Raw genomic sequence first — 12,740 nt, 5'->3', positions numbered from 1 at the left:
CACCTCAGACTCTATCTTGGTCGGGTGTTGCATGAAGAACCAACCTGGACACCAGATCTCATCCTTCTCAGTCAGGCTCAGCTCTCTTTCAGTTTCCTTCTTTTCAAACATCACCACCACATCAAGACGAAAACATGTCTTTCAAAGGAAATAATGTTGACTCTGAATAAAAGTCAGATTCCCATGGGAATCCTGAGTGTGTGACCAGATACTGGGAGTACCTGACCTGAGGATTTCAGTGTTTCTGGCTGAGGCCAGTTGAGACTGGGGCAAAATCATGTAGTTCAATCCTACTTTACGGAGTAGGAAGTGAGGCCCAGAGAGGCAAAGGTTGCCAAGCTACCTAGTGACAGAATCAGTACCCAGCCTGCTACCTTCTGGTGGAACACTGTGTGGAAACATCCTACGACAATAATCCCATGGGTTTCTTTCTGTTTGGAGGCTCGGAGCACTATGCCCTCTGTCAAACAGTGGACAGGACTCCAGTCCCTGGCCCCAAGTGCTTTGCTTCTTTGTTTTCTAAGCTGCCCCACCCTCTATAACAAGATGTAGTCTCTCAGCTGAGTAGGGGCCTGAGACAGGAACCAGGGTGGCCTAGGGTCTGGAGAGAGCTTTGAGAACCCAGGTTTGCCCTAAGTGATGGGCTACCCCGTGCTTTGAGGCCCCAGCAAGAGCACGGTCCTCAGCCATCTGCAGAGTCTGAGCTCTGGGCACGGGAAAGCGTTTCTAAAGCACTGGCTGCTTTCTCGGACATCTCTCCCCACCCCCCAGCCGACAGAGCCAAGACACACACACACCCCAACTTTCTCTGTCCTATTCCATTACTGTTTGCTGTTGCTTTGGAGCCTCATAAATAGGGCATTGAAAACACTTCCTGCAGCTGAAAGAAGAAGCCCTGAGTAGCTTGTCTCATTCCCAGCGTGCAGCTCAGCAAGAGATCCGTCCTTCTCTGTCACTGTCTCTTTTGCCTGTTGTAATTCCGTCTGCCTCTCTCTGACTCCGCCTGTCTCTTCCTGTTTGTGCCTCTCTACACTCTTGTCCTTTCTGCCTGAATCACAGTCGCTTGGTCTCTGTGTCCCGGTGCATTTGTCTTTGTTGCCCTGTCTTTCAGTCCTTACACCATCCCCTTTCCCAGCCCTCCCTCTACTTCCAGAAGGCTCAGGCAAGGAAATAGAAGCTAGGAGACTCTCCTGGCTTCACTCTTCATCTTGCTGAGCCTGCCACTGAGCCCGCCGGCCAGGAGGGCCGCTGGTCCCGCAGCCGCGGATGGCCTACAGCCAAAGGAGGGCGGAGCCCATCGGGGCGGGACTGGCCCTAGGTCCACCTCATAAAGCCAGGGGCGAGGGGCGCGACGAGTTCTGGAGAAGCCCTGGAGGGGCTGCTTGGTCCGACAGTCCCCAGAGGCTGAGTCAGGGCGCTGCCGTGACATGCCGTGGAGCCCCCGGACCGCGCCGAGCTGGGCGCTGCTGCTGCTGCGGTTGCTGGCGCTGCTTCGGCCGCCGGGGCTGGGCGAGGCGTGCAGCTGCGCCCCCGCGCACCCCCAGCAGCACGTCTGCCACTCGGCGCTAGGTGAGTCCGGGGGAGCCCTCGAGGTCCAAGGCAGGGGGTGGCTGTGTGGGGTCGAGGCGGGGCCCAGCGGCAGACCTGGAGCCTGGAGGGAAGGGGAGGGGCTCCAATCCCGCACCAGTTGCCTCCTGCTGGGGCCCCGTGGGTCGGGCAGGGCCGGCGCCACAGCCACCTTGCAAGCGCTGCGACCCGCAGACTTGCGAGGGAACAGACTGCTTAAAGGGCCTCCGCAGCGACCCCCTCTCCCCTGCCTACTGCAGTTACGGGGCGGGGGGGGCGGGGTGTCACTGAACAACAAGTCTCCGGAACTCTCCGGGGATTATTCTGATCTACTGGATGGGGGGAGGGAAAGCCAGGGGCCAGGGACTTGCGCTTTCATTATAAACATCCTTGGGTGTCCAAGCTTATAACTGAGGTTGTCACCACGCCCTGACCTCAACACACACCTTTTGCCCTCTCTCTCCCTCTGCCTGGAATGCCCTTCCTTGAAACCCTTAAATTCCTGGCAAACTCCTATTCATCCTTCAAGATCTTACTCAGGTGTCTCCTCTTCTCTGAAGGCTTCCTGACTCCTTGGTGCTACCACAGCACCTCTGTGCTCCTACCATGCTGTGCTGTTGGTCTTTCTAAGGGTGTTCTCCACCACACCAAGAGTTCTGCAGGATGCGGACTCCTCTTAATCATGTCTGTGGGTCTAGTATCCAGCGTTAGGCCAGGCACAGAGGAGGAACTCATAAACAGGTTTTGATTAATACCCAAGTGGCAAGAGATGAACTACCTCTGTGCAGGGTCAGGACATTTATTAATTCACTAAACATTTACCAATATCAACTCGGTCAGTCTCTCTCTGAAGCCTTGGGCTACAGCAGTAGATGACCACACACCAACTGCCCTCAAGTGGCTCCTCCTTCCTCCTCTACCTGCCGCACACCTCCACCCCACTGCACCCTGGGCTGTGGAGAACCAGACTCTCCAAACCAGCAGGTAAAGTGCAGGACCCAACAGGCCCGAGGGTTTTGGAACTTCCAGTAACTGCAGAGGAGATTCCCTCACATGCAGCATTCTCCCCATAACCCACCAAGACCTAAACCCAGAATTCCCCTGCAAAATTCTCCAGGGGCGCCACGTCATCCAGATCCCAGATGGACTGCTCCCACGTGTTGCTGCAAGTTCCCTCTTTTCTCTTCCTATGCAGCGATCCGGGCCAAAATCTCCAGTGAGAAGGTAGTTCCTGCCAGTGCAAACCCTGCTGACACTCAAAAAATGATCCGGTATGAAATCAAACAGATAAAGGTACATGGGGACAGGCCAGGGCATTTACCCCCTTGGGCTGTTAGAAGGAGTGGGGTCTGTGATCTGGGAGGGGTGGGGCTGGTAGGTGAGGTGGCCTGGCTCAGCGGTGTTGGGATACAGATGCTCAAGTGCAGGGGATGACATGTAGGCAACAGGCCCACAGAAGCCAAGGGACAGTGCAGGACAGGCCCTCAGCGCTTGTGCATAGGGCTGCTAGAGGCACCTCCCTTCTCACTGGAATCAACCAAGGTTTAGATTGTTTTAGAGAGGAAAGACCCAGTTGGGCCATCTGTGTGCAACAAATCCTGAACTAGACTTTCGCTTAATTTTTTTAGATTAAGAAAAAGTTTTTCCTGTTAAGATATAAAGTACACTCACTGACCCAGTACTGCTCTTTTGTAAATGCTTTCAGATGTTCAAAGGGTTTGAGAAAGTCAACAATATTCAGTATATCTATACACCTTTTGATTCCTCCCTCTGTGGGGTGAAACTAGAAGCTAACAGCCAGAAGCAGTATCTCCTGACTGGTAAGTTAAAGACCAGCAAGCGGCCCTAAGAGTCTCTGCCCTGGACTTCCCTGGTGGCGCAGTGGTTAAGAATCCGCCTGCCAGTGCAGGGGACACGGGTTCGAGCCCTGGTCCGGGAAGATCCCACGTGCTGCGGAGCAACTAAGCCCGTGCGCCACAACTACTGAGCCCGTATGCTGCAACTACTGAAGCCTGTGTGCTGAGAGCCTGTGCTCCGCAATGAGAAGCCCGTGCACCGCAACGAAGAGTAGCCCCCACTTGCTGCAAATAGAGAAAGCCCGTGCGTAGCAACGAAGACCCAACGCAGACAAAAATTAAAAGATAAATAAATAAATAAATAAATTCATTTAAAAAAAAAAAAAAAAGAGTCTCTGCCCTAAGGAAGGCAGTCAAGGAGGAGCCAGGGCTGACCCTGGGTAGTGAGCTGAGCCAGGTGGCATTTTCTTGGCATAAAACAGAGCTGTGTTACGAAGAGGCAGCCTAGGTCGGGAGGAGCCTTGGTAACGTCCCTTTCAGTGCAAGAGTCCTCGCTGCCGTTGCCTTGCTAGTTCACAGGTTGCTCTCCCAGCCTAGGGCAACTGGTTCCATTTCCAAACAGCTTTAATTGGTATAAGATTTTTGGTATCTTGAGCCAAATTCTGCCATTCTGAAACTCTCCCTTATGGGTTCAGCTCTGCCCTCTATTCTACAATGACCCTTCAGAGGGCTGAGGACGATAGATACATGCACTCTAGCTCCAGGTCTACTGGCTGTGGTTCCCAGACCCCTTCCTGCCCTGGCCACCTTCAATGGGATATAGCCTGTCCCTGTCCCTCCCCAGCACGGGACCCCGAACTGGACACCACACTGCAGGGGAGGTCTTAGTTACACAGAGTAAAGGAGGATTGTGCATTTGCAAACTCCCCCTGCAATACACACATAATAGTCACTGTAGCCTACAATTGTATCAGCTTTAGACAGCCACGACAGGTCATACTCTTGGCTCGTGGCTGACTCACATCCAAGGCCCTATTCTGGGGGTGCAGTAAAGCACAGGCCCTAACAGGAGCCTTGACTCTAACGTGATTCTGTCTCCATGACCTTGGGCCCAGGCAGATCCCTCATACTGAACTGGCTGGGATAGAAGAGTTAAAGAACCTCACAAGAATATAATCCATAAGTGAATGAATGCAACACTGAATTATTTTGCAGTTCAGGGAAAGGTATTTGTGTGGTTGTAAACAGTTAGGGAAGCTTCATTGTGTAAGAGGGATCTGAATTGGCCCTAAAGGATGAAAAATATTTAGAAAGAAGGCCAGGAAGAGAAAAACATAGCAGGTGGGGAGGACAGGAGGAGGAATTCCACTATCTGTCCATCCCCTTAGCAATGAATGACCACCTACTCACTGCCTGGCCTGGGGCAGGAGAGTGGAGACTCAGTAACAAGTCGCAGTCCTCAAAGAGCTCACAGTTCAAACTTCTGAGAAGTCACAGGCATTGGAGGCCACACTGGTTGGGCCCCCAGCTCTGAGCATGTGCGGATCGGGGCGCCTCTGGGTGGGAGAGGGAGAGGCAGAGGCAGGGCATGCCCCTGAGCCCTCCAGGTCCCAGGACTAGCCAACGAAGGTGGGGTTAGGTGACGAAGCACAGGCGCACTGAAAAGTCATCAGTGGCGCCTGCAGGAGAAGGCACAAGCTCTTCTGCCTAACACTGAATGCCCTCTGTGACCAGACCCTGCTGACCTCTCCAGCCTTGCCTCCTGCCACTTCAGTGACCGTTCCCAGCCCCTCGCTTCCCCTAGAGCTGAATAAAACTACTTGTGGTTGCAGTAGGTATACTGCTGAGCTACGCCCCTCTGTCCCAACATCCAGAAGTTCTTCCCCACTTGTCTGGCAGGTGAACTCCTACCCATTCTTTCAAGGCCCAACGCAAGCATCATCTGCTCTTAGACACCCTTCTTGCCCCCAGCCCTTCCACAGACAGAGATAGTTGTTCTTTCCTTTGTTCTTATACTGCATCTTGTATATAATCACACAACAGTGTCATTTTTGCCTACTTATCTGTCTTCCTTACTAGTTTTTAAGCTCCTTGGGGGCAGAGATCCTGTCATATTTATTTCTGTATTCCTGGTACCAGGTCATAGTAGTTGCTCAGTCAGTAAATGACTGAGCGACTGAAGTTCTAAGAGAGGTGTGGGCTAGCGGGGTCAGGGATGGCTTTGCGGATGAGATAGTACTAAAAAGGGTCTTTGGAGATAGGAAAGAGTTTGATAAGTAAAGAAGGGGAAGGGGAAAGACTCACCAAGATAGGTATCACTGGGGCAGGAGACTGGCCTGTGTAGATATTGGGAAGGGTTGGAAAGGGTTGAAAAGGAAGAAAGACCTACTATCTATTGAACATCTTCTGTGGGCCCACAACTGTGCTGGGAACTTCACAGACATTCTCTCATTTAATCCTGCCAATCACCTCATTATTCTCATCTTTCAGCTGAGAAGTTACGTGGCTTTCTTAAGGTCACACACTAGTAAATGATAGAAAAGAAGGGGGTTCCACCAAGATTCTGACTTAAAGCCCACATCCCTCTGTCTACACCATGCTAACGTAAAGGCCTTCACCCCACAATTCTCCCTCATACAAACATCATCTGGTAACAGCTTTGATATAAAGACAATAGAGGTATTTCTGGTTCCTTCATTGAGCCCCATATCACCACTGCCACCAAAAGATATTGAAGAGGCTGTGATTTGGGGCTCCTTCAAGAATCCGGGCTCCTGGAGCTCCATGAGCAGATTCCTTATGCTAAGCTCTCCTCCATCTCCCCTTGAAGGTCAGATCCTCAGTGATGGGAAAGTCTTCATCCATCTGTGCAACTACATCGAGCCCTGGGAGAACCTGTCCTTTTTGCAGAGAGAAAGTCTGAATCACCACTACCATCTGAACTGTGGCTGCCAAGTAAGGAATGTCCATTTCCAAGGTCTTTTGGGGGTGGGGGAAGGGTCTTGAGCCGTGCAGCCTCACCTTTCATGTATTCCTTCCTTCATGCATGCATGATCTATTCACTTGCTGTACTATACTTGAGATCTGCGATGGACCAGGCATCGTATGAAGCTGGGGATGGGAAAGCGAGATGGCCCATAGTCCCTGATCTCAGAGTACTTACATTTTAGCTGGGAAGGCAGCCATCATATTAGGCAGACTGGGATAACACACTACCATTGAAAGGGAGTCTACTCTTTTTGCCAGGACCTGTAATCGTTAATTTATTTAAAATATTTAATTTAGTCTTTAAGACAAATTTTTGAAGACTTAAGATTTCCATATTAAGGTGAAGAGATTAATGCTGTGGGAAGTGAAGTGACTTGCTTAAGGTCAGTGGTAGAGTAAGGACCTTCAGGTCTTTCTGACTCCAGAGATGCCATTAGGGAGGCAATACTATATATATACATGCAGAGCACAGGGGGAAGGAGAACTAAGGGAGAAATTTGGAGACTAGGAAAGGCTTCATAAGGGAGGGGGCGTTTGAGTTAGGCTGTAGGAGAACATGTAGGAGTCTGAAAGGCAATAATGGAAAAAGGACATCCTACTCACTCTGACGTTGTGTGGCTATGGCTCTAGATCACCACCTGCTATACGGTGCCCTGTACCATCTCGGCTCCCAACGAGTGCCTCTGGACAGACTGGCTATTGGAACGGAAGCTCTATGGGTACCAGGCCCGGCATTATGTCTGCGTGAAGCATGTTGATGGCACCTGCAGCTGGTACCAGGGACGCCTGCCCCTCAGGAAGGAGTTTGTTGATATCATCGAGCCCTAGGAGGGAGCACCACATACCTTCAAGAATCCTGAAAACCAAGTCATTTTCCTTCCCTCAGAGCTCTGGCTGTCACCACCTGCCTCACCGCTGCCAGACAACGGGAAACAACAAGTGGATGGTCTGGCCAGCATTAGGGCAGGGATGGGGCATATTGCAGCTTGTGTCCAAGACCCCAGTCCACAACCTGTCAAGGGCTAGGGAAAGTAGCATGACTTTTCTCTCCTGTCCTCAGCCCTTCATCCCCGCCTCCCAAACCCTTTTAGCTGAGCTGGTATTTGTTATTGATTCTGGCTTAGTTTCTTTTCCAAAGCTAGGACTATTCCTTTTTCTCCCCAGATAAATGTGCTTTCTTTTTGTCTTAACTGATCTGACAGGGGAGAGATGGTGACTATTATACATATGAGATGGTGTGGCGGCCTTGTGATGTACAAGAACAGAAGGTGGGTTGACAGTATGATAAACAGGCTGATTTGGAGAAATGAAAAGAACAACATCCTTTGGCTGTGTATCCTCTACTCCTCCTGTCTCAACTCATTCTGATCCTCTGATACACTTTCATCTGTTTGGGGGAGTGACTTGGGGGACACGGAATCATCCAGTGTGAAGCCTACAATGGCCTAACCTCCCTCCATGTGCTGTAATCCCCTCTTATCTTGCTAATTGGGCCAGAAGGCCTGGCCCAATTAGCAAGATAAGAACAGACTTGGGTATTGTCTCTCTAGGTTAACTATACTTAATGCCCTCAACTGATGTCCAAAAGGCTTCTCCTCTGTCTCTTTTAGAAAGTCCTTCTCTACTAGATTACTAATGTTTTCATTCCTACTTCAAAACTTTTTTTTAAGCTAAAAAAAGCCTTTCTCTTATAGAGTTGAAATTCCCACTTAGCTTTTGACACCTCAGAGAGATCTTAGGGGTCCTCTCTTGAAGGCAAATATCAGGATAGAGGACGGGAGAAAAGTAACACAAGGGCCCCTGGGGCAAAAGGATGGTAGATGAGGAATACACTTTGCACGTGTTGCAGTTTTTTTCAGTGGTCAGCCTGCTAGATGCTGCAGCAGGAAAAAGCCAGCTTTGAGAGCCCCTTCAGTCTTCAGCTCAGTCCCCTCTTGGACTCCCTGAAATCGCCAAGCACAGACCCCTAGGGTTCCTCAGCCTCTACAAGGCTTCCTGACTTGTCCTAAAAGGGAAAGCCCTGATGAGGGTCTCAAGGATTTATTAAACACAAGGGCTTAAGGTTCCAGGGCCTCTCCTGGGGAAGCTCTGACAAAAATGAAGGAGGCAGTTCTTTTCGAGGCCCAGGGCTGTTATTCATCTTCCGTGCGTGGCTTGCTAATAAGCTGGGCCACGCACAAAATGCCAGGACCAGGCTCCTCATTCACAGAAATGGTGCAAATGGAGATTCCTTCTGGAGGTCTCTGTCCCAGAGCACCAGACTTGGAAAGCTATGGCAGAGAGAGTCTCCACTGGTGGGTTAAGGAGGACCACCAACTGACCATGCAGGCCTGGGGCAGAGTATGTGGGGCCAGAGAAGAAGAAGGGGGTTAAGCCCCAGGTCACCACGAGGGAAAAACATTAGTAACAGCCTCTGTACCAACCATCCATCCCATTTTTCTGCTCCTTCTGCCACCCTAGGATGGCCTCAGAGAAGGCACAGTGCAACCCTAGTCTTATCGAAATTTGGAGGAAGCCAAGGGAATGGAAGGGTCTGATGAATAATAACAGGAACAACACCTTACATCTGAAGAGCACTTCACACTCTTCACAGACTATTACGTAAAGAATCTCACTTAAATTATGCAAGTACCATATTAAATGTCCTGGCCAGGAATAATTATGCCCACTTGCCTTTCGCATTGGGAGACTGACACGCAGTGAGGGAATGCAACCATCCCTGACTTGTGGTGCGGCTGGGCTAGGACCCCAAGCAGCTGGATCTTCTGATTGTTGATCCATGGGTTTGTTGCTTGATAAAATGCCCTTGTTTCTGCTCTTTCCTATGCTGTCTCCAGGTTTTGGAGACAAAGGGCTGTCAGCTAAAACCCAGCCACCCTGGCTTCACAAAGCAGGTCTGCAGTTCAACCTCAACAGAGTCTCTGGTGTTGGGAGGCTAAGGCCCTCTTCAGAGCCCCATAGTCACCACGTGGCTAAGCTCAGAGTGCGAACAGCAGAGAGACTGAAGCCCGCACTCAGTCACCTACCATTTCTTTGTGGTTGGGGTAGTATGTCTGCTCAATGAGTGGGAACTTTTCTCCTCCCAGTGTCTTGTAGACGGCCACCAGCTGGGCAAACTGCAAAAGAGAAGCAAAGGTTTCGGTTTACCTAAACAGCTCTGGAACAGACAGACAAAATGTCAATCCAACAAATATTTGTCTGTCAATCAAACAATTATTTATTGAGTATTTGCTCACTGACGGCTTTGTGCAAAGCGCTCTGAGGATATAAAAGAGGTGTCCCATTCCTATTCTCCAGGAACGTATGCTTTAGTTGGGGAAGGGAGAGAGTGAGCTAACATTCATTCAGTGCCTACTCAATTTTAATGATATTTCATTTAATCCTCATCAAATTGATGAACTAGGTTCTTTATCATCTTCATTTTACATATGAAGCTCAGGGAGGGTAGGAAACTTGCCTAAAGCCACAGAGCTGCAAAGAGCTTGTAAAGCTGGGATTGAAATTTGGGTCTCTAACTCTAAACACCTTCGTCTCTAGAGATGGCAAGTGATGAAGCTGCATAGCTAACGTGGGGCCCAGTCTCGGAAGTTCAAATGCCAAGCAAAGGAATGGTAGCTTTTTCCTGTAGGGAGAATGGAGTCATGGAATGCAGGAGAGACAGACCCAGTCTTCTAGGACGTACTACTCATCTACGAACTGAACTCACTGGACCTTCACCTATGAGAAGCCAGAACAGCTCCATGGGGAAGAGATGAAGTACACATACTTAAGTGTCAGGGTTTGCCTTTGGCAAACATGTAGCACCCCTTGGTGCCCCCTGCCCCCCACACTTTATAAGTGAAGAAACTGAGGCCCAGAGAGGTCACTTGCCCAAGTTCACACAGTAGTTGAGCCAGATTCATAGCCAGGCTCCTTTATTCCTAACCCATAACTCTCCCTACTCCTTGACATAGCAGCCTTTCAGGCTCTAAAGAGATCACGCTCTTCCCACAGGAAGCTTTCCAGTTCCGCCCACTCACACACAAGCTCCCCACATCCACCCCAGTGTGCTGGCACCAGGGGTAATCCAGCTGCTTCTCTCTAGTGCTACTGGGTTCACGCTCTAAGCCACTGATATCTGGAACTGCTAGTAGGAAAAGTTGCCAGATCAAATCTACCTTCTATTTATTAGAGAAAGGAAAGCTAGAACATTTTTCAAAAGCTCGGGTCCTGTTTTTGATCAGGGATGTTAGCGCATGAGTCAGTGCGGGGAGACGATAAAAGCCAGAACTGGGTTGTTAGACAACTACAGTCTTCTGATTCTTCTTGTTCTGCTCGAACTTGCTAGGTGTCCTTAGGCAAATGATTTCTCCTCTCCAGGCCTCCTTTTCTTCATATATAAAAAGGGAGAACTGAATTTGATCAGTTCCTCAAACTTTTTACCACAAAAGAACATCTTTTTATTACATTTCCTCCCAAACTCCATGATCAAACTGTTGTTTAAGTGATCATCTGCTGTGGTCCTTTTGTGAGTAGAGATAGAATCTGTTATTCTTGAAATGCTGAAAAACATTGGAATTTCTGGGTCACTTCCCTTAGTGACACGCAGTTGGTGACTCTAGATCTCTAAGGCCTCCTCCAGGGCTGCAAGTATGATCGATGGACTCTCAAGGCCCAAAGATTTTATTATTGTCAGAGACTTGAGAGAGTCTCTAGGCCAGACATCTCATTTTACAAATGAGGAGACTGAGGCTACAGAAGCAAAGGGAAGCGCAGGCTCCCACATCATGCCTGGACTTGGGGCTGCACTGGGACAGCGCCCAGATCTCCTCCTGCCCAGTGCATTCTCCATTGTACCCTGCTGTCCTCGCCATTCTCTGGTTCTTCAACCTTCTCTGACTGTCAAGACCACCCCTCAGACCTTTCCTGCCTTCTCTGATTCTCTCCACCACCTCACCTGACCTTTAAGTCCTGCCTGCCCACCTTGGCCTGGCTGGACTCCTGCTCTGTGTCTGGATACCTGCCTGAGCTCCCAAGGCTCTCCAGCCTCCCCGGAGAGCTGATACCAGCCCTGCCTCACAACCTCTGTCCTGCTGCAGCCCACGTCCTGGCATGGCACCAAGGCATGTGGGGCCCTATCTTCCCAGCACATGGGATTGTTAAACAGACACCACACCGATGCCAAGAAGGCCCACGGCAGGTTCTCAGAGTCCCAGCACAGCCGAGACTAAAATGGCAGCCAGTTCCCGGGCACTAGCTGGGTCTCTGGGAGCTCATGCTACCCTCCTCCACCTCCTGCAGTCCCTTCTGCTCAAAGTACTGGGCTTGGCATCTAACCCCTGCCTCCTTGGAAACTTAGATTCACTCACAAGCACACAGTCACCAAGTAAACAAAAGGAATATCTGATAAGGGTTATTTCCACTATGCCTAGACAAAAGAATGGATTTGGGAGCTGGGGGTGGTATTGGCAATGAATAGGAAGATAATGTTCAATATAACCACTTATCCAGTGTATCAGGAAAGACTTCTTGGATGAAATGGGATTTCAAGATCAGTCTGAATTTAATATGTTATCCTTATCCCTCCCGGAAATAAAATGCTTTAATTCAACTCATGTGCATGTCTCTAAAAACACCCAGAGTGACAGGATTTTCAGATAAATTTGCAGCAATATGGGATGGTGGCATTCTTGCACTCTCTGGAATACTACTTTCATTGGTAGATCTACTTCTGCTTCCAAAATCCCAGTGTGCCTGCCCTGATCAATTTATGAGATAGTGGATATGCTCAGAGACACTGTGATAGAGACAAGGTAGAGCCTTTCCCAATCCAGCCGAGGCCTCTCCTCACACCAAGAGCAGCCACAATAAAGAAATTTAGAAAATACGCACCAAAGTCATCATCTCAGAGGGACCCTCCCCTCACAGTCACCAAATTTGTTCATTCCCATTAACAGACAGAGAACGATATATAAAATGCCATCAGTGTGGCAGCTACTTAGTGAAAACGAAGGGAGAACTTGGTGTCTTGCCAGGGAGCCCCGCTGTTATCATGCGATGCCAACGGCAATGTGCTGGATTGTGAACGGATGAGAATGTGAACCCTCACCAGATCCCAAATCCCAGGAGGGGCAAAGCCCCAGGCACAGGCTTTCTGATCTGCCCCTCCCTGGCCTCTGGCACAGTTTTGGAACGTAAAGCAGGGAATTAGTTTCTTTCAGATCCCCAATACTAGGGGACTGTAACACCAGGCTGGCAAGCTGGTGGAAGGTACTATGATTATTCCTAGTTTACAGACAAAGAAACCAGAGCACAGAGAGGTTCAGTCAGAAGGCTGATTAGTGAGGGCGCCCAGAAAAAAGCTGATAATAGCAGAATCGCCCTGTGTGGCTATGAGGGAGCCAAATTCTA

General features: G+C 49.8%; 2 protein-coding genes across 2 annotated transcripts in view; one reads left to right on the top strand and one right to left on the bottom strand.

Annotated features, from left to right (window-relative positions):
• SYN2 (synapsin II) overlaps positions 1-12,740 on the bottom strand; it is a 179,313-nt gene that overhangs the window by 28,997 nt on the left and 137,576 nt on the right. The window contains exon 5 of the mRNA XM_036868828.1: positions 9,377-9,466. Within this exon, the coding sequence (XP_036724723.1) occupies positions 9,377-9,466 (90 nt within the window). The remainder of the gene's footprint in view (positions 1-9,376; positions 9,467-12,740) is intronic.
• On the top strand, positions 1,062-11,940 carry TIMP4 (TIMP metallopeptidase inhibitor 4). The gene is made up of 5 exons (XM_036868829.1): positions 1,062-1,569; positions 2,762-2,859; positions 3,272-3,386; positions 6,193-6,317; positions 6,981-11,940. Exons 1-5 carry the CDS (start codon positions 1,428-1,430, stop codon positions 7,176-7,178), a joined length of 678 nt encoding a protein of 225 aa, XP_036724724.1. The 5' UTR covers positions 1,062-1,427; the 3' UTR covers positions 7,179-11,940.

The sequence above is a fragment of the Balaenoptera musculus genome, chromosome 11, assembly GCF_009873245.2.
Source record: "Balaenoptera musculus isolate JJ_BM4_2016_0621 chromosome 11, mBalMus1.pri.v3, whole genome shotgun sequence".
In the NCBI taxonomy this organism is placed as follows: Eukaryota; Metazoa; Chordata; class Mammalia; order Artiodactyla; family Balaenopteridae; genus Balaenoptera; species Balaenoptera musculus.
The sequence above is the reverse complement of the archived record's forward strand: the minus strand, read 5'-3'. Positions and strand labels throughout refer to the sequence as shown.